This window comes from Fringilla coelebs, assembly GCF_963513975.1.
Source record: "Fringilla coelebs genome assembly, chromosome: 7".
Lineage (NCBI taxonomy): Eukaryota > Metazoa > Chordata > Aves > Passeriformes > Fringillidae > Fringilla > Fringilla coelebs.
In genome coordinates, this window is record NC_140035.1 from 6,604,255 (window position 1) to 6,625,414 (window position 21,160).

Consider the following 21,160-nt stretch of genomic DNA (forward strand, 5'->3'; position numbering starts at 1 on the left):
GGCAGTGGTTCCACTCCCACGAGACTCTTCCTAATGTGCTCAGATAAAATGAGGCTTCAGCTCAGTTGTTGTGTGCACAGCCTGGCTCAGAGCTTTGTCTCCAGCCTTTGAGAAGTTTGGTCAGGTTGTGTTGCTCAGCCTTTCACACCAAGGATTCGCCCTGCCAAGTGCCACTCTCAGCACAGCATCACACAGGAACCAAAACTCCTTCCTTTCCACCAGGAGATGGAGGCAGAGCTGGGAAATCAGAAGGCCAAAATGGGATTCCATCTGTTAGCCACTGTTAGCAGTGCAGATGACCAGCTGAGCCCTGCAAGGAGCTGGGCAGTTCCAGAAGCTTGTTTTCAGGAGTTTGTGGAAATCTGCGTGAAGATGAGTAGCACAGCCCATGAGTGAGCAGGTTACTGAACTGCAGCCAGGTGCATTGTTTGACTGCAGGTGATTCATGTTCTCTTTGCATTTTGCCTGCCCTCTTTTCCACTCTTTTCATCATTTACTGCCTCCTCAGCTTTGCCAGCATTACAGCACATGGAGTTCACCAGCCTGGTTCTGTCAAAATGATCTGGGTTAGCTTAAACACTTTCAGGAGTCAGTTCTTAAACCCAACCCAAACATTTTGACAGAACTGGGTCGGGGAGTGAGCATGGGGCATGTGCCAGTGAGGCTGAAGAGAGGCAGGTGAGGGTGAGGGGAGACCCTGCTGTGATGGTCAGCTAAGGGACAACTGCTGAATTTGTCTGTAGCCAAACAGGGCAAACTGGCTACAGCTTGAGTCCTGTTTAGTGAGAAAATGAAATATATAGTCCTGACTCAGCGAAGGAGAAGGGAAAAGGGAGGTTACAACCATAATTAAAACACTCATTTTGGTGAATTTCTGGTAGTGTGTATCAGGTTAACTTAGATGTCTCAGTCTAATTCATTATGGGCAAATGCTCCAATAATTGTATCAGTAGGAACAGAAATTTAAAAGCTGTTTCGTCTTTATCTTATTCTTATCATTACAAGTTCATCATTACAAGTTCAATCTACAAGAGAGGGCTCTATTTCTGACATGGGGAGAAATGTCTTATATTTGGATTGTGTTCGTTTTTTATGATTTGCAGGCAAATTGTGCTTCCTCATTTTTAATGCTTTTAAATGCAGTTGGAGTAAGAAAATACATGGAATCAGACCTGTAAATATGGATGGATAATCTTCCTCCTGTGGCTGTTCTCACTCATCTAGGCACTCAAGTACTACCAACAGTTTGAAGGATGTATCTGGCAAGGCATGGGCTGTGGATGGCTGGTGGCAGGGTAAAAGTCACACACACACACCCCTAAAGGATTTTCATACCTGGCAATTCTGCCTGGAATGTAGATTGGAGCATGGGATGGCAAGAGATGGTACTTTTGTTCAGTGTCTCTTAAAAACCACGGCAAGGATTTTAATTTCAAAGCCTTTCAGTACATCTCCCTGAAACTGATTCAGCAAGGGTTGTGTGACAGGTGAAATATCTCTGCAAACTCAGAATAACAGTGAAAAATGGGAAGGCTCAGAGGGCAGCACCACTGCTGCAAGTCATGGCCAGTGAGGTGTAATGCCTAGGGGCTGCCAATATTAAAAATAATTGGGGGAAGAGGATGTTGTTGAATAGAAACCTTTCCAGTTGCCATAGCTGTGCCTGCCTGTGATGCTGATTTTCAGGTTGCTTGTTGCTCCCTTAGCTGCTCCAAGCAGAAATAGTTGCTCTCCTCAGTTGTTTGGGTCTTTGTTGATTGATTGTGCTCCCAGCAAAGCTGCCCCTGCCCAGGCCATATTGTCAGCATCTGAGCAGAGGGGAAATCTGCTCAAATTTCATCAGTAGGAGGCAGAAGTTTCTGCCTCTGCTCCTTTATCCAGGGTGCTGTCTTCTACTTCTTGGGCCACTGATGAACTAATTGCTGATGATACTAATTTCTGTAGTACCTTACCATGTAATTTGGTTTTAATGTGTAGCTATATATCATATATTTGTTTTTTGCATAGCGGTGAAGTAACCAGTTCTGCATCAAAATAGTGACCTGAAATATTTTCTGCTGGTGATATCTGTTACTGGGGTTGGATACTAACTTGCTATTCTGAGACCAGGGAATTATCCTCGTGGTGTGAGCAAGAACAGAACATTAAATCCAAAGGTAGTGTAACTCCACCAGTGTCCCAAACTGGTATAAAACTGGGGTGAAGAGCTCAGCACTAAATTGAGAGGATCTGTGCCTCAACAGAAGTTTCACATGTGAGTCAGAGTCCCATGATTTTTTGGTACAGTTTACATCCCTGTTGCCCTTAATTGCAGCAAAGGTCTTTGAAGATGTGGGTAATTTTTAAAGAATCTTGTGAAATTTTAGCTGTGTGACTTCAATCTTAAGGGAGATAATGTGGAAAAAACCCAAGTGGAAAATGTTGCTCTTGGTGTTCAGATGCTGAACACAAAGTTGGTACTGTCAGCCCTGGGATTGGAGATGGTTTGGAATGCACTCTTCTACATGGGGAATTCAAGATTAACCTAATGATAATAAGCAACATGACTAACTGCATTGTTCTCAGAGCTATAAAGTCTCTTTTAATGTCTTTATTTCTGGTAAACTTCAGAAACTTGGGAATAATTTCCCTGAGTTCATTTCGAATTGCAGAAGTTTTGGAGAAAATAATATGATATGGACAAGTTTAATTTTAGAAATTAAACAGACTGTGTACTTAAGTATCTGCTTGCTAATGGTAAAGAACTATGACTAGAATACTAAAAGCAGAGTCAATAACTTTTTAATAATTCTGGATCAATTATAGGAAGTTCATGGTATTTCTCATTCCTTATGAGATACACTGGTTATGTATCTATCAGCTCTTAATGTGCACATAGGAAAAAAGTTTCTTGGAAACAATTTGTGAATTCTTTGATGTAGAGCTTCTGTTTCCTTAAAGTGAATCTTGAAAGAATTGCTCTCATGAAAATACTAGCAATAAGAGAAAATATAAAAATCATGTGACAAAGAAATCATTTGAAGCATTTTCCAAATGTTTTGAGCAGATATTCTTTTACTTATGTGGATACTTAGAAACAGGAGTCTTGTGTATTGTTGTCATTTCACATGATGATCTCAGGTGCAGGTCTGGCTATGCTCAGAAGTATTCAGAGGACCAGGAAGAGAATGACAGGTTTACTGCACATTAATGGCATTTCCACCTTGACTCCCCCACTGTGTAAGGGGCTTAAATGCCCCCAGGTTCTTATTAGGCTGCAGGGAGGTGCTGCTCAATGTACAGGGCAGGAGCTCATGGTTAACTCAGTCAGGCATTTTCCAGTCACCCATTTGAATTCTCTTTTCTTCCATGCTGGATGTAATTTTGTTGGAACCCTGTGAGTGACAGCACCCCTGATCTGCACTGGCACAGGAGGGAGGACAATTAGAGCTCCTGACTTTCTCTATTTCTTAATATTGCTTCTGACTTCCTTTTCTGCTTCTTGTCTGTGTTACCTCTTGCTGTGTCTCAAGTAAAAATAACCAGTAGGTAGTGTTATGTCACAACACAGGCTTTCAGCACAGGCAGGGATTTTGTAATTCTTTTGAATGCCTCAGAACCTTGAGAAACACAGAAATAGTGGATTTCTCCTTTTGGTTCCCCAGCTTGATATGCTGAGGGCTGTAGTTTACTTTGGCATAGCCTGTAAGGTAGGATATAAATTACTAGATAGATTAATTAGTTTAAAATAACTTGGATGAATTTAATGAGAAGTGTTTGTCTGGAATTTTGGCTTTGGCAGTGTGAGTGCTTCCTACATGCAACAGCAACTACTGGCCCAAAAAGGCCCAAATTTGGTATTCAGTGACTTTCTTCATGCCTTTCTTTTTAATTTTATCTCCATCTTTAGATGAGGAAGCCTGGAGAGCCCACAGAATTCAAAGGATAAGGGTCACCAGGGATTTATGCAATATGTTCACTTTTGCAAATTACTGTTTAGCACTGAATTGATATTTTTAGAGAACTTTAACTGTAGATTTCATTTCCTGCAGTTAGCAGCAAGTCAAGAAATTGTCATTATTAGGTAAACTTAAGGTTTTCCCTTTGCACAGGACTTTATATTTTAATTAAAAAGAAGCCTGCCCTGAAAAATTATATTTGGCGTCAGGAGAGTTGGCCAGACAATTAATAATACACTTACTGTATAATTCTGTATTTTTATTAATTATTCATTTCTTAACTCTGTGGAAAAGTTCATTTTCAAGCAACTGAAATATAATAATAATCCTCAGTGTTTAAAACACAATCCCTTGTGCCAGTGTTTTTTGGTATGTGTGATGTAGAGCAGTGTTCTTCAACAATGATCCATGGAATGGTGTCTGTCTTGAAATGAATTTTTTACTGAAGTCATATGACAATTTCAGGGTTGATGGTAAGGTAGATGTAGGAGAAATTGCAGCTGAAGGGGTTGGTTTGTCCAAGAGGGCTGGAAAATGCCAGTATTGAATATGTGCAGTGAGAAGTGGAATGGATCTTTTTTCTCCCACAGTTTTGAAGGTTTTTACATTACCCTTTGTGAGCATTTAAAAACATATGATGGGTCTTTGATTCTTGGAGAGAGGAGTAAATGAGGAGATTAGAATTTTCCTATAGCTTCCAGAGGAGATTTGTCTGCCATGTAACCTGACCTTGGATTTGTAGAGATACTTCATTTTCCTTTGGAGGCAAATTTGGGTGTGGGGGTGGAGACAATTTCTGCCAGCACGTACGTGCCAGTGGCTTTGTTGAGCTGTGACCTCCACTCTCACTTGCCTGAAAATATTTTTAATTAAAGCTTCCTCATTTCGAGAATTGAGAGATGTGATGACATTTTCCACTTGCCTTGGAGCACGTTTGGAAGGAAGTCTTGCTGTTTCTCTCCTACTCTTCTGTCTCTAGAATGCTCCAGATTTAGGGTAAGATTCCTGTACAGGAGCTGTTTAGAGCCCACACCCTGCTCCCAGCCCTTTCCAGGATCTTTCAGTGCCACTATCAAACCCCCCAAAAATATGGAAAGATTACAAAACCCAAAGAGACCAAATTTTATACAGGAGAGAGAGATGTGCCATTAATGTGTGGGAACATTACAGCTGCAAATTCCAGTTCTTTCTGTGTTCTGGTCCTATTTTTTTACGTAGCTGGGAATTTTTTATTTAGCTGGGAATATTTATTCTGGATGGTCCTGCTTCAACATGACATGCTGCAGTTATTTCAGTTTCATATCATTGATCCCTAAGGAAATATTTTTCACCAACCAGATCTTTGACTTTTTTTCCCCCCTCTCCCTTTTTTCTTTTTTTCCTTTGTTCCAGCTCTTGCTGAAAGTGTTAGATGAAGTAGGCCAGCTGCTCTTCTTTCTGGAGTGTTTGGAATTAAAATTTCTGATAATTTTAGCTCTTGTTCAATACACCTGAATTAAAAAGCTAATCAGTAATTGACATTTGGAAGAAAAAGTCTTAATTTTTGTTTACCCTTCAGGTTAATTTTAAATGAATATGTCTCAGATCATGTAATTTAAAATGGGTTTTTTTTTCTACAGTGATGAGTGTGGAACCTAAAATAGAATCATTTCTTGTTGGCTCAGAAATAATTTACTGAGGCTCCTTTTCCCCTAGCTATGAGATTCAGAATATTTCCCTTATTGTTACTTTCAGCATTTGTTCTCCAACCTGTGTTAGCCATAATAAGATAATTCCCAATAGGGGAAGGAATTACCATTCCTTTATTGATGTTTCAGAGAGCAATATCCACAGCCAATGCTGTCCCTGAGGATTTGATACACACACATCTCACTGCAAATAAGAAGCAATAGTGATTTTGCATACTGTTGATGACTTGCTTGGATTTTAGTGTCAATTCTAGAGATTTTTGACATTTTATTAATATATTGAGAAGGGAATCTAAAAATCCTTGAGTGTAGGTTTTGAGCATTGCTTTGTGTTTGCATTTGCTGCTGTTAGGGCTTGCCAGCTCTGTGATAAAAAACCCTTCCTCATTTGCCCCTTTACCTTCATCATGTCAATCACTAGATATTCTTGGGTAGTACAAATATAATTTAGTGAATGATGTGCTTTATTTTGACCATTGCCACAAAGAATTTGCAGACTTTTTCTTGTTTCTTGAAGAAGGCTCAAAAAGCCCAACCCAACCACACTGAGAAAGGCTGTTTTAATTTCACCTGGGGTTGTAAATCAATATCCATTTACTATTCAGTTACTGCTTGCATTTCCCTGGGTAATAGTATAACACATGTAATGTCAATGCAGTTTGGCATTTGTCCTCATTAGTATGGCAAAGGACACTTTTTTTGCAAGAGTAAGCAAGCATCATGCAGTATTTGTGACATTTCCTGCAGGACAAAGGGAAGATGTAATCAGTTTGTGTATGAGGGATGTGCAGCCCATCTCATGTGGTGCCTCCAATGCTTTCATAAATGAAATCTCTTGAAAAATTAGGCCATATGTTATTCTATTGTATGTTATTGATTACAGCTGAAAAAGGAAGGTAGGGGTGGCACAGTGTAGCTTTGTGAGTTCCAATTGATTTATTGGTTTAATAGTTTCAAATAAATACATCATAAACATATATTCAACAATGTCAGCACTTGAATTATAGACCAGTAGCAACATAACAAATACCACTTATGATTATATACACATATGTCCTTATACACGTTTCCCTATACATTTATAAACCTCATATATAATTTATTGCTTGCCATTTCAAATCAAAGTGTCATACACATTAATTATACATTAGAATCCTGCTTTATAATTGTTATTTCTATGTATGGCTTGGAGTTTGGCCTAAAACACTTCTTGCAGGTTGTTGATACTTGAAGAACAAGCCAGGGTTAGGGGAAATGAGCAGCTCTACATCATTCTTTGCTTAGGTGAAAAGCAGATTTTCCAGGTTTTCCCATAAAGAGATTTTTCCAGATTTTATAAGAAAGAAGAGCTGGTGGCTGCTCCCCTCTTGGTGGGTGATGTGGAAAGCATTGCTGCTCTCAGCTCCCTGCTCATCAGAAAAATCAGTCTCACACTTCTGTGGGTAGACAAATGCAATTTTAATTTGTGTTTCATAACTTTGGTGTTAAAAAAATGTGGCTGGATTCTGGGAGAATGGGAAGCATGACTGATCTAATAGTTAAGCAGATGCTTTGCAGGAGTCCTGAGGTCACCTAAGAGAGTTCTCTGCTCCCTCAGCCCCCGTGCCTTGCCGTGGCATCCAGCACACCCTGTCTTTGTTATCTGCTTCTTGAAAAAGCATTCTGTGCTGTGGGATTGCTTTGTCACACCAAAGACAAGTTTAAACATTCATAAGATTTTTTTTTTTGGTACTAATAATAGATCTTTGTATCTCCATGTGAAGAGACTGTCTCCTGCTCGAGTCAGGGACTGGGCTGTTGGTTTGTTTTCTGACAGTGAAGTGCAATTAGAACTCATCCCTTTTGAAGCTTGCTGGTGAGAGAGACCCTCTGGCTTCCCAGGAGCTCCCTTTAGACTGATTACATAAACTATTTATTACTTGGGAGAAAGTGTGAGAGAGATTTGAACTTTTTTCTTTTTATAAGTGTTTGTATTAGAAACATCTCTGTTGTTCTCTAGATAGTAACATAATCCTTCAGGGGAAGGAGTCCTTTTTGACTGAGTGACATGCTCTGCAGAGGGGCTTTTAGTGATCCCAGTGTGCCCAGATGACTTGGCAGCTGCTGGGGGAGCTGGAGGAGCAGGAGGCTGTGGGAAGTGTGTGAGGACAGGGATGGGGAGCAGGGTGGGAGCAGAACCTGGCAGGTGCTGGGGATGATGGTCACCAAGCACCTGGGCTGAGGAAGGGTCATTGCTGGCTTCCAGGAGACAGATGGTGAGTTGCAGAGATGGGCAAAATTAATATTTAACAACACAAACTCAGCTCAGTTCGGGCCAGCCATGACTTTGCTCCTGCCAACACCATCTGTAGCATTCCAGAAACACATCCCTCCCTCCTCAGCCAAGAGGAGCCAGGCTCGGCAGAGGAGAGGCAAAACACTGTGAGACACCAGCTTCTCTGGAAAGGGAAAAAATGGCAGGAAAAAGGCAGCACCAGTAATTCCCAGCTCCTGCAGGAGTGTGGAGGAACTTTTGGCTGGTTCAGAGAGGGCAGAGGAGGGGAAGGAAGCCTGCAGGTGTTGGGGTGGGAAAGCAGCGTGTTCTGGGATTGCTGTAGGATGAGTGACCAAGGAAGGACAGAGTTCCTCCCATACCAGTGAATATCTTTTGACTCCACACTGTACAGTGCAGGTGAAATGAGAACATTTTTACATCTCAGAAGTGGAAGGACTGTAACTGAAGGAGAGTGGGCAGAGAGGAGCTGGTAGAAATAAAACGTGAAATCAGGGCAAAGTTTTAGGGTCAGAATCAGCAATATGCATTCTAGGGAAAGATTAGGAGCACAAATCGGCTGCAACTTAGTTACTAGGCTGGGAATCGGGTTAAAATATTTCTGCCTAATAAGCCAAGAACTGAAGAATCCATTGTGAGGTTTTTTATTTTTTTTAATTTCTACAATAGATTCAGGAAGAGATCAAAGTTGCAATGTAAAAACCAACAAACTTTTTCTGAAGCCATAAGATTACTGCTGCTTTTGAAGAAATCCTTAAAAGCAGGGACAGAACTGTTGTGACAGTTTTGCAACCCCTCTTCTCAGCTGCTCAGCTGAGGACAGTGCATTTGGACAAAGTGGAGGAAAGCTTCCTGCTGACTTCTGTTATTCCTTTCTTAGGTAAAAGAGGAAGAGATTTTATTCCTAGGAAAGAAAGCATAAAACCACAGTATAAAACCTAGCATAAAATAAATCTTAAGTAGGGACATTGTAGCTATTAAAATGCTGTGTAATGAGAAGGCAGGATGGGCACCTTGCTTTATGTACAGTGCTGTCTGTACCTGAAGCCATCTAATCACATATAGGTGTCCTTTAATTAAGGGCTGATGTACAGCGTAGGAGCAGTGAGGAAATATGATGAAAAGAAATGGAAGGTGCTTTATTTACCACACTGGGAAGCCTTTAACATATGGAAATGATCAGAATTTAAATTTTTATCATCTGTCACAATTTGCTGCCGCTTTAATTAAAATAGCACCGAGGACACGTGGGGTGAGCCCGGCTGGATGTGCTGCGTGCCCCTGGACTGTCAGATGGGGAGGCGAGGGCTGCCGACAGGGCAGGGCTGCGCCAGCATCCGGAGGGAGATGGTGCCAGATGGCCCGGCTTTTTTTTTATTAATTTAGGTCTCCATTACGGCTTTTCTTGCCTTCATCTCTCCGAAGGATGAGTTCATTGATGGGAATCATTTCACAGCCGCCTTTAACCCTCTGCAGCCCGCAGCGCTGCAGCGCGTTTGTCACTGGCGGGTCCCGCACCTCTGCTCAGCCCGGGGCTTGGCCCGCTGCAGCCCTCCCTCGGCTGATTCACTGAATCCTGCTGTCCTGAAGCAGTTCCAGCTGCTCGGCACCCAAACAGTGCCAGGGCGATGCCCGGAGCTGTTTCTCTTCCCTTTCACCCTCACCTGCCCGGGGAGGTGCCCGTGCTGCCGGGCATCGCCGCCTCGGCTCTGCTGCACCCGCATCACCTCCTCGGCAGCCCGAACAGCCTCACTCTTCTTCTCCCAGGCTCCAGAAAGCACAGAGAAGTGCTGAAAAAGGACAGGTTTTTGGTGGTGTTTTGGTTTTTTTGGTTTTTTGTTTTTTTTTTTTAGTTTTAGGGTTTTTTTCCTCCTGGGTTTGGTGCTCACAGCCGCGCTCGGTTCGTGCGGGATCTGCCGCCTCCCGGTGGCTCCTGCGAGGAGCTGCTGGGTTTGGGGAGTGTTCAAAGATTTTGGGTGGTGTTGAGAGATTTTGGGTGGTCTTTAGAGATTTTTGGGTGGTGTTGAGAGATTTTGGGTGGTGTTGAGAGATTTTGGGTGGTGTTTAGAGATTTTTGGGAATTGTTCAGAGGTTTTGGGTGTTGTTCAGAGATAAAACCGGGAATATCGCCTTCCGAAAAGCTGTTTGGCACAGCCGAAAGCATCTGCATTCGGAGCAGGGTTTTTTCATTTCTTCCCTCTCTTGCATCCAGCAAAGCAGCTTCAATTTGTTTGGTCTTTTCTTTCATCAGGGGTTAGTATTGGTGATTAGTAGTTAGGGATTAGTATTGGCAACAAAATGAGCTTGTTGTGTGTGATTCAGTGGGAAAAAAAAAAAGAGGTCAAACTTAGAAACAATTTCTAGATCCTGAATATGTATTTTCTATAAAAAAAGCTTGTTCAGTAATTCATGACTCCATTCAGAAATCTGTGTTACATTTATATCATTCTTGGATTCCAGAAGAGTAGCTAGACTAATTTTGATCATGACTGTATAGCAGAACAAATAGCAAGATGCATTTACACATACTGTGGTTTTAGTGACATGCGCAGGAAAAACACTGAATTCACCCCAAAGATTTGTGGCATGCCATGAAAAGAAAAAAAAAAACCCAAGAAAAAGCTCTGAATAAAGTGCCATGAAGAGGACGAAACCTGATATGATAGCAGAGGGAATAAGGCATTGCATTTTCAGGATTCTGAATCAAAAACTGGAATTTTGAACATCTCTGGAACAATTTTCAAAATGTCTTGAATTGTGATCCATAGATTTTTTTTTTTCCAAATTATGCCAGTTTGTAGTGGTTTTCCCGCGCGCTCCCAAGGATTTCACATGTGTAGGAAAACTGCATTTTGTCATCCCAAGGCTGGCAGTGACACCAGTGTCCATAGCAAAATGATTTATTCTGTCACCTCTGCAGTGTCCAGCTCTGTGCTGGGGACAAAGCCTGTGTCTCACAGAGGGGGAAGGCAAAGACAGGAGGTGGGGATGTCAGGGAGGAATCAGAGACTCTTTGGAGGGTCTGTGTGGTGATGGGGAAACAGGGGATCTCTTGTAGTCCTTGTGCCAAGTGGGACATGAGGGAAATGTTGGTGGAGCACAGCATTCTGCTCCAGATTATTCTGAAGCCTTACACCTATGCTGTATATTAAATACTAGTAAAATATTAGATGAAATTAGATGAACCAATCAAAACTTGTTAGGCTAGCAAAATGAAGTCTTTGGGCACTGACAATACACATTTTTAAGAAAGATGTGTAAAAATTAGAGGCATAGTTTTGACAAGGATCTCAAATTTTGTGTGTTTTTTGCAAGGCTTGTCTAGACTTTTGAAGCTTTGTCGTCATTTCAGACCTTCTGAGAGCTCCCAGCTTTCCTTGTTAGATTGACAGCAACCAAATATTTCCTTAGTCCTTCCCTGGCACTCGGAAATTGCTTGGATATTTTTCAGTTGTTCTGTTAAAATAACTTTATGAATGCTTTTTATCCTGCCTTTCCCAGTACTTGAGTTCTGTGTTCTCATTGCTTCTATTTTACTCCCTTTCTCTCAGTACATTTTGTCTCAATACTTTGTTAATATTGTACCAGGTCTAGAGAGAATGAGCTCACGATGTGAGCGAAGTAGACTTTTAAAATTATACGACATACAAAATTGTATAAAAATATTGGATGATTTATTTAGGGATATGAGTACATTACACCGGTAATCTAATTCCCAGTATCTTCCTAAGCAGCTTTCAAAACCATTTTTTGATTTCTTTGGGTTTCAAATTGCTGCTAAAATAATGAAAATGGATGGAGCTGCTGATGAATCATCATGGCAATGTTTGGTACCAATGGGGACTTTTGCCAGAGTGTTTTCATCAGGAACAGGGTCCCAGTGGCACTGGCCCACTTAGACCTGCAGATACAAATTAAAAAAGAATTCTTGCTGTTTCCTTTACTTGTGCTGGTGTTGCCACAGCTTGAATTAAAGCTTCTATTGAGAGTGATAAATGAAGGTAGCTCAAAGCTCTGTGGTTGGGTGGCAGGCTGAGAGCTGTGGGTTTTTCTGCAGCCCGTGGGCTGATGTACCTCAGGGGGAAGAAGGCACAGGGACCCCCTTTAGGCACCTTCTTGCAGCAGCCAGCAGTGTCCTGCCAGCCCAACCAAACACAAACCAGTCAGCAGGAAGGGCTGGGGGGCTCCTGATGGCCTTTAGAGAATGGTGTTAAACAATAATAACTAACTCTTCTTTGCCCTGCCCTGACACACAGCTCTCTCCTGAGGGAGCCTGGGGAACCCATGTTTCACGTGCAAATTAAGCAATGGGAATGTTTCTGTGAAATGTGAAGTCCATGCAAAAATTTGTTTTCTATGAAAGAGCTAAACCTTGCTTTGCACATCAGCATCAGAAGTTTCATGGATGTAGCTTGAACTGGACTTCTGAAAAAGGAAATGAAACAAAATCAAAGCGAGCCCAGAATCAGAAACAACATTAAATGGTTATTTCTTACACCGAGAATCAATATTGGGCTGGTAAGTGGGATTCTATTTTCAAGCCTTCCTCCTGCCTGTGGGGACTTTATTACTGCTGGCATTAGGCATTGGATGACCTGGCAGTCTGCACTCAGCCCCACAGGTAAATATAATCCCCTGACTCTGAGGAGGCTGGGTCAATTCACAGTTTGTTGATTGCAACTGTCATTAATTATGGCTGCAAAAGCAATTGCAGGTGACAATGCAAGCAAAATAAGCACCAGCTGTTGTGGAAGTCATAAGGTAAGGTAGGAAATCTTGGTCTCAGGTTGTGTTTCTCAGTAGCACAAATAATAATAATAAATAAGTAGTACAGTAATTAGTACTATTTTTCATTTAATAGGTGGGACATGACCAGAGGACATACTAATGTCTGACATCTCTCTTTTTTTTTCTTTTTTTTTTTTCTCCAGGATGATTTTCTGTATAGTGTCTCTGTTCTAAGTGGAATCCTTTGCACAGTCTTGGCAGTAATCAAATTTATGCTGGGAAAGGTCCTTACAAGCAGAGCACTGATAACTGATGGTGAGTGTGACATTGATCCTGCTGCTTTTATAGACCCTTCAGGTACCCCTGCATGATGAGAGCTGTGAAAGAGCACTGAAATAAAGCAGCCACTAAGAAATGGGAGAGAACCCAGACCCAAACCCTAGAACAGGGTGTGGTAGCACTGGCCTCTAGCACAGATAGCTCAGCTGAAATGGAATGCCTGGTGGAAGCCAAGCAGTGGATGGGTGGATAGTAAGCAATAACAGAGTTAGAAGTAGAGCAGATAATGGGTTAGAGGGGTGTTAGTCAGAGCTAGGCTGCAGCAGGGGGATGACACCAGTTTAGAGAGCTTTGTTTGGGTCACCTCCCTCCTCACTGCCTGTGCCTGGTAAAATCCTGAAAGCTCAAATGAAGCAAAGTCTGCTGCAGAAACGCTGCCTGCCTTGAGCAGGGATCATCACCAGCACCCACAGTGCTGGTGGGCTTCCCTTTGGTGTCATTTGTCACCACAGAGCTTCCCCTGCCGCTCAGCAGAGCTGCTGGGGCAGGGCAGGTGTGAGACAAAGCCTTCCCTGCCCTCCTCTGGCCCTGCTGGGCTTTGGCACAGGGTGGATCTGCTCCTCTGCACCCTTGGAGCACCTCACTGCTACCACTGACTGCACCAGCCCCTGACTGCTTCTGGTTTTAAAGGCAGGTTTGAAATCATGCTTGATTCATAGTCCAGATATTCCCCTTACTGCCAGGGCTCCAGCTCCTGAGTCCCAGAAATCCCAGGGATCTGCCCTTCACACAGGTGAGGCCACAGCGATGGCAGAAGTTTCACAGCCCCCTACAAATCTCTCCCAGTTTTATCTGCCAGGGCAGTGTGAAATACTCAGTAAACAAACACTGTAGGGTGTTCATGATTCATGGGTTGTGGCACCTACATTATTTTACTCTCTGCTACAGATTTCACTTTAAGGAAATTCAATTCTCAGCTTACTATAGAGATACATAAATTTTGCTTTATTTTAAGCAAATTAAACATACTTAATTTTTTTTCTGGATGATGTGTGATAGCACGTATTACGAGTATCTCTGTCATCCCACTTATATAAATTCTTCATGAGTATTTATATTTTAAATCTGAAAGAAGCAAAAAAAGGCATCAGAATAGCAGTGAGCTTACAACTAAGCTATTGCCTCCCTGCATTTGGGATTCTCTCCCAACAGACCTCCAGTTCTTACCCTTTCCAATGGGCTCTGCCACCCTAGACATTTAAAAACAAAAATAGCTCCAAGCTGCAGAAAGGATGCTGGAAAGGGTGCTGGGAACTGCAGCCCAGTGAGCCTGACTTCCTTCACTGCCAGGGTGGAAGTGGGACACGCTGACCATTTCAGAGCTGTGCCTAGGCAGGCAAATGAGGAACCCTCCCTTCAAAAAAATGTAGCTTAGTTTTGAAACAGAGCAGTTCATTCAGCCAAAATATTAACTGAAAATTCCTAAAAAAAAAACTCCAGCTCTGAATTGTTCTCCTGTATGACAGGGAAATCTCTTTCCCCATAATTACATCCTCCTGCTAATGATACTGCTTCTGAGCTGGAGACTGCTCATTCTTTGATTAAAAAAATTAGGGAAAAAAGTATACAATTACCTCAGCCTGGTTTTTATCTCTCTTGTCCCCTTTAGAACTGCTTTAGAAAATGTAGGAGGCTGATCTTAACACGTGTGGTTAAATATCTGCTTTCACAAGATATATTTACATATGTACTTGATTTATTAATGATCAGGAAGAGACAATGCGATTCAGCAGCTGAGACAGATTTAGCAGTCACTTGCATATCTTTTTTTAGTGTTTTCTGTTTCCTGCTAATTTACCTCCTGTGATCCCTGGCTCCAGACCAACAAACTGTTTTGAGTAAAAGGAGCATGAATTTTTCTTCCTAAAAAATAGGTTTATTTTCAGAACAGCAAATTCTCTTTTATGCATGTCCACCTCTATTAATTTATTTTTAATTTTTTTTTTGGAGTAGGGCTTAACAGCAATATCTCTTTAAATCCTGGATGTATGAATCCTAATGAGGCAAAATGTCATTTGTACAGTTTGTTTACAGCAAAAGCTCTTGGCCTTTTGGGTAATAAAAATAGCCATTTCCTGCCTTGAATTTTGTGACATCCCAGAGGACAACTCTGTGACAGTCAGTGATGTCAGCCAACCTTCCTGTAGGTTTTAGGTACCCGTTTCCTACCCAGATTTAGCCACCTGTTTTTTCCTGTGCTGGCCTTGCACTCAGAGCAGTGTCTGGATTAATACCTGCAGCCATTACGTGATTTCCTGCCACATCAGCAAAGGAAGGTTTGCCTGAATGAGAGTCAGGAAGGGAAAACAATTTCCTTTGCAAGTAGCTTTTAAATTATTTGGAACCATCAGCCAAGAATGGCATGAAAATGTTCTTTTTTTTCTTTTGCATGAATCCATTTTGCTGGTGGATTCTGAATAAAGCTGGAGCAAGGGAAATAACACTGGTTTAAAGGTTTAATTATTAATTTATATTTTATATTCTTTATATCTATAGACACAATATATATAATTTCAACATGTGTTAGCAGCATAAATGAGTAAATAGACAAAGACTGGATGTGAGAGGTGTGGATCAAAGGACAGGCTCAGGAACAAGTGTCAGGTGAATCATGGTTGGCAGTCATGGGAACTGCAAAAACCTGTAAACAGCAGCTGGCTAGAGCTGACTCACCAAGCAATATAGAATATTTCAGGTGTGATATTTCATTTGCTATCTGGGTAAATTGGGTATGGATCTACCAAATTATTGCATTCTCAGTGACTTTTTTTTTGTGTGGAACAACAGGGGTATCTATTGGGTTATTGTGGAAAAAAATCAGAAAAAGGGAATTTGGAGTTAAAACCAGGACACAAGGAATGACTTCTAAAACCCCAAATCAATAATCAATCAAACAGGAGTAATGGAAAAGGGCATTAATTTTTCCAAAAGCTGTGAGAATTTTGAAGAGACAGTCCTGGAGAAGAAGAGAACTGGTTAAAAAAAAAAAAGGAATCTAAAAGGATGTTCATTAGAATTGTAAGTAGTAGATAAGGAGCTACTCTGGTATATCTAAAGCATAAATAGAAAATATTACCAGGATTATCCTGAATGTCATCAACAATGTCTACAGCTCTAAGCAATAGTGCCAAGCATGTAAATAAATATATGGAATGGGATAAAAACTCCAAGAGAGGGCCTTTGGCAGGGAAAATGTGCAAAACCATTTCCCTTTCCATGAGTCCCTGGCGTTCATCCTTTAATTATTTCTTTTCCCCCTTCCAGGTTTCAACTCTCTTGTAGGTGGAATAATGGGATTTTCCATCCTTCTTAGTGCAGAAGTGTTCAAACACAATTCCTCTGTCTGGTTCCTGGATGGCAGTATAGGAGTGTTAATTGGACTTACAATATCTGCCTATGGAATCAAGTGAGTATCTCCTGGGCCCTGAGAGATGGGAGGTCACAGCCTTTGGGAGTTTAGGTAATTCCACTGAAATCAGTCCCTGGAGTTTATTAGACAAGCAGCCAATGCTGGAGCAGAATGTGTGGAAAGGGTTATAAAAGGTTGTGTTCCCCCTATCAGCTGGAAAGCAACCAGGACTTAAAAAGAAATAGGAATAATTTTAGATTTTTGTATACTTTAAAATACAATATCTGAAAAATAACCCCAAATAATGAAAAAAATCAGTCCTCTTTTAATTTATGGTACGTTTCTGAGCACTGCTTTGCCTTGGATTAAAGGAAAGGTGCCCAAAATCAAAGAGGGATTTTACTAAGATTTCTGTCCCAGCCCTACCTTTGGCAACCTCTGAACTGAAGGTTGCTGCTCATGTTTCAGATGCTGTTTCTCTTGAATTTTAAGATGCTTTCTTGATTCGCATCAGAAACAGAATAAAAAAATCAAATGGAGCTCAGTTATGCGCTTCATTGCTGCCACAATTTCCCTTGACTGCATGGACTGTAACTAGAATTTTGGACTTTGTCCCTTATGGCTTATCTGCCACAAGAGAAAGTGGGAGATGGAGCATCTTAGTTGGAATTATGCCCACTGAGAGCAGCCCTTGGCCAGGCTGCAGTCAGCCCTCAGCTGGAAGCTGTGTGGGTTTAGTTTTTTTTTTTCCAACTTGGAAAATTCAATTAACATTTTAATGGGGAGTACCACTCTTAAATGGGTCGGTATAATCACAATTTCCACTGTAAAACTCAACTGTTCTGGAAAGCTGTAAAGGCTGTTATGCTGCCTCCTCTCCTTTTTATTCATGAGTATTTAAATATTCAGTTCTGGGGCTGTCCTGTGCATGATCCTTTGTGTGGTGGACTACAGCTGGCCTCTTATCTATATTCCTAAATAAATAAAATCCTTTGTCTTAATTTCTTTAAATATATAAAATCCTTTTAATAATGTCACCTGTTTTAGGGTATACATGGCACTAGGCATTTCCCCTTTTCTGTTTAAAAATATATTTTAAAGTGCTATGTAGTGGATACTAGTGTGTAACATACCCTGTAGCTGTAAGAATTTTATTTAGTGAGGTGTACAACTGCTTCTGACAGTACTATTTGCAAGACTAATTCAAAATTATCAAAGGGAACATCTCGTGTCTTAAGTTTCACAGGCCACATCTTGGCACATGAGGAGAAATGACACATTTTTGTGTTTGTAATGTCTTCAAAATATTTGATTCTTGAAGTATTTGAGTAAAGTTACAAGTGAGTTGCCATTCTGAGGGTCTCCTTGATGGCCCAAGGTGTATTTTTCTTTGAAGGGTTATCAATAATCATTAAACTGAAAGTGACAGAGTTGAGTGTTATGTTGCCATTATGTAAAGTTCTCACAAGGTATGTCCAGCTAGATATAAGGTGATGAAATCTGGGTAAATATTAGCATGAACATTGTTTGAGAATAATGTATGCGAGGCTTTCTTTTACAAGCATATTGAATAGGAATATATTATATAGTATTATATTACATTGTATTATATTATATAGTATTATATTTTATTATATTATATAGTATTATATTATTATTATGTTATATTTTATTATATTATTATTATGTTATATTATATTATATAGTACTATATTATATAGTATTATATTATATTATCGGTACATACCTATATGATAGGCATATAGTATTATATAGTATTATATACTATAATATTATATTATGTTATATTATATTATGTCATATTATATTATATTATATTATATTATATTATATTATATTATATTATATTATATTATATTATATTATATTATATTATATTATATTATATTATATTATATTATATTATATTATATTATATTATATTATATTATATTATATTAATATACCTATATTATATGTATATTATATTATATAGTATTATATAGTATTAAATATCATATAGTATAGTGTATTAAATTTATTAATACATATTAAATAGTAATATATTAATATATTATTAATATATTAATACATTATTGTTATTATATATTGTTATTGATATATATTGAATAATAATATACATTTAATATATTTAATAAATCCAATAACAATTATATTATTATTAATATATTATTATATTATTAATATATTATTGATATATTAATATCAAGATATATTAAATAATATATATATTGTATAGAATATTCTATTATATATTCTATTATGTTATGTTATATTATATTAAATATTATACTATATTATATACTAAATATTATAGCATTACATTTTATTAATTATATAATTTAATATATTTATATACCCATATAATAGATATATTGCATTATATTATAATTATATTATTATACAACCCATAGGATAACTTTTGGTGTTTTCTCAATAACCCTCTCAGCTTTAGGAGTTTCTCAGTCCCAGCTGTGCTCTGTGCTCTCCCCGCAGGCTGCTCATCGACATGGTGCCCCGGGTGCGGCAGACGCGGCACTACGAGATGTTCGAGTGAAGGTGCTGCCCTCTCCCTGCAGGGACTGTAGAGCCACAACGTCCTGGCCAGCGGTGCCGACGGTATTTTCCCGAACATGCAGTTTGTTCCCCCGTGGTCTGTTTCTGTTGAAGTTTGTTTGAATGGGAAATCTCTCTGTAAATCTGGCATATTGTGCACACTGCTTGCGATTCAGCCAACCCGCAGCGTTTTTGGTTTTTTTATTTTATTTTTTATTTCTTATTTATTTCCGGTATGCTATTGATTCCTGTGACAATAGAAAACATGCAGTTTGCAGCTTGAACCCAGCTGCCATGTTGTATATTCCAGAGTGAAAGTGTTCTCAGTGGTGTGGTAAGCCTGTGGGTAAAGAAGTGCCAGTTTCAGATTTGAGTTTTGGAGTTTTTTTTCTCCCCTGGCCTGTATTTTCCCAAACACATGCTGTAACAGGAGTACAATCCTTGCTAACCTCTTCGACTAAGAGTACCTTACATAGAGTCTGGACACCAAGAGCTGTGTTGCTTAAAACACTTAGGTAGCTACTTCCACCCTCTTGTTGAAATAGACACCCAGAAAGAGCAGGTACTGCCCTTCCTGTGATCAAAGAGATACTGTATTTTACCCCCAAATTGACTGAAACAATACCTCTACAATTTAAATTCTGTTTTTTTCTTAATGAGACACTGTTCATAGCTTTGCATGGACCAAACAAGCACACACAGTATTACTGTACAGACCAAAGCCAAAAAAGTCATGCAGGGAAGAGGAGCTGCTCAAGGAATGGGATTTTCATCTCCTATTTACCATCTGCAGCTGTACCAGCATGTGTGACGTTGTGGTTGCTCTGTAGTCTGACAACGGCACAGCAGTGGCTCAATCTCGTGGTGAGATACAGATCTATTTATTAGATTTAGATTGTCCTGTAAAGTGTTGCTCACTTTCCACCACACATCTTATATATTACTTAATAGCAGGTTAAATGATCAAAGAATCTTGATGTATAATCAATAAAACTGGTATCTATTTTATACAGTATCTGTAAGTAACATTTGAAAACTATTTCCAGAATGTATCATAGGACAAAGTCTTCCTGTATAGCAGCCTATTAAACTGGATTCTCTGGCTATAGCCATTTTATCTTTATTTGATGTATTCCAGGTTGGTTTTCACAACAGAGAATCAGTATTGTTGCTTCTATTTATCACAGATGAATAAAAAATAGGACAGACCCTGCAGAGTTTGGAATAAGGCCATGGTAAGTGGGTGAGTAGCTAGAAATGCCCATTTCGAGTACATAACAAAAGACTACAGATATGAGAGTAGATGTACAATTAGACTGACCACTGAGGGATGTACAGTGGAGACACTGGGTTCTTTTTACAGGTGTGATGTTAAAACTGCATTTCCCATCCTCTGTGACTTGACCAGGTCCCTAAGGATCTCCAGTCCAAGCCCACTCCCACTGATATGTGTTGCAAGAGACCCCCCCAGTGGTTTCCCTGACCTGGCATTACCCATATGAGAGTGACAATATTGGAAAGACAACATGCCTTGATACAGGATTCCTTATGGCAAAATGAAACTTGCCCTGCTGCTATCGTTTGCTTTTCCCATATTTTGGATCAATTAAGTTTGTGTAAATATTTGTATGCAAAGTGGTGATGCTGCTTTGCCTTGCTGTCACAGGATGGTGTCACCCAGCTGTGAGGTGACAAAGGAGCTGCTTCAGAGGAGCATTCAGCAAGGACTCCAGATGGACTGGAAAGTGTAGGACTGCTCAGTGTACTCAGCACAGGGGGATTTTTAAATATCAAATGCCACCCCAAGACCCTTTTGTTTCTCCCATTTTGTTTTTCTCTCCCACCAGTTCCATGAAGGGAGCTGTGAGCTGGTGTTTCCTCACTGATGAACAGTGTTTGTCAGGCATCTTCAGCCTCAGAATCACAGAGCCAGGGCCTGAACATAGCAAGATTAGACATTTCATGAGTTTATTACTTGCCTTGACTCTGTTTACCCTTTTCCACTTCCCTGAGGGCTTTATTCCCACTCAGTCCCATTGAGAATTTTGAGAATGACATTTGAGAACTACAGAAGTGCTGCTCCCCAGGGCCTTGCAGTCCAGCAGCCTGTTTGTAGCTGCAGAAAACTGAGAAGGGACATGGTGGTGGCTGAACTCCTGGTATAGCCTTTGCCACACCAAAGTCCTAAACCACTGAAAGTATTCAGGGCACTCAAACCAACAGCCAGCTGAAACATGAAATAGCTCTGTTAGAATGCTGAGTGTAAACA

At 40.1% G+C, this 21,160-nt stretch overlaps 1 protein-coding gene across 1 annotated transcript in view; it reads left to right on the forward strand.

The window, feature by feature from the left end:
* Window positions 1–19,840, forward strand: part of TMEM163 (transmembrane protein 163) — an 88,249-nt gene extending 68,409 nt beyond the window's left edge. The window contains exons 6-8 of the mRNA XM_084209026.1: window positions 12,830–12,941; window positions 16,230–16,371; window positions 18,832–19,840. Coding sequence (XP_084065152.1) covers window positions 12,830–12,941; window positions 16,230–16,371; window positions 18,832–18,892 — 315 coding nt within the window. The 3' untranslated portion in view covers window positions 18,893–19,840. The remainder of the gene's footprint in view (window positions 1–12,829; window positions 12,942–16,229; window positions 16,372–18,831) is intronic.
* The last annotated feature ends 1,320 nt before the right edge of the window (window positions 19,841–21,160 follow it).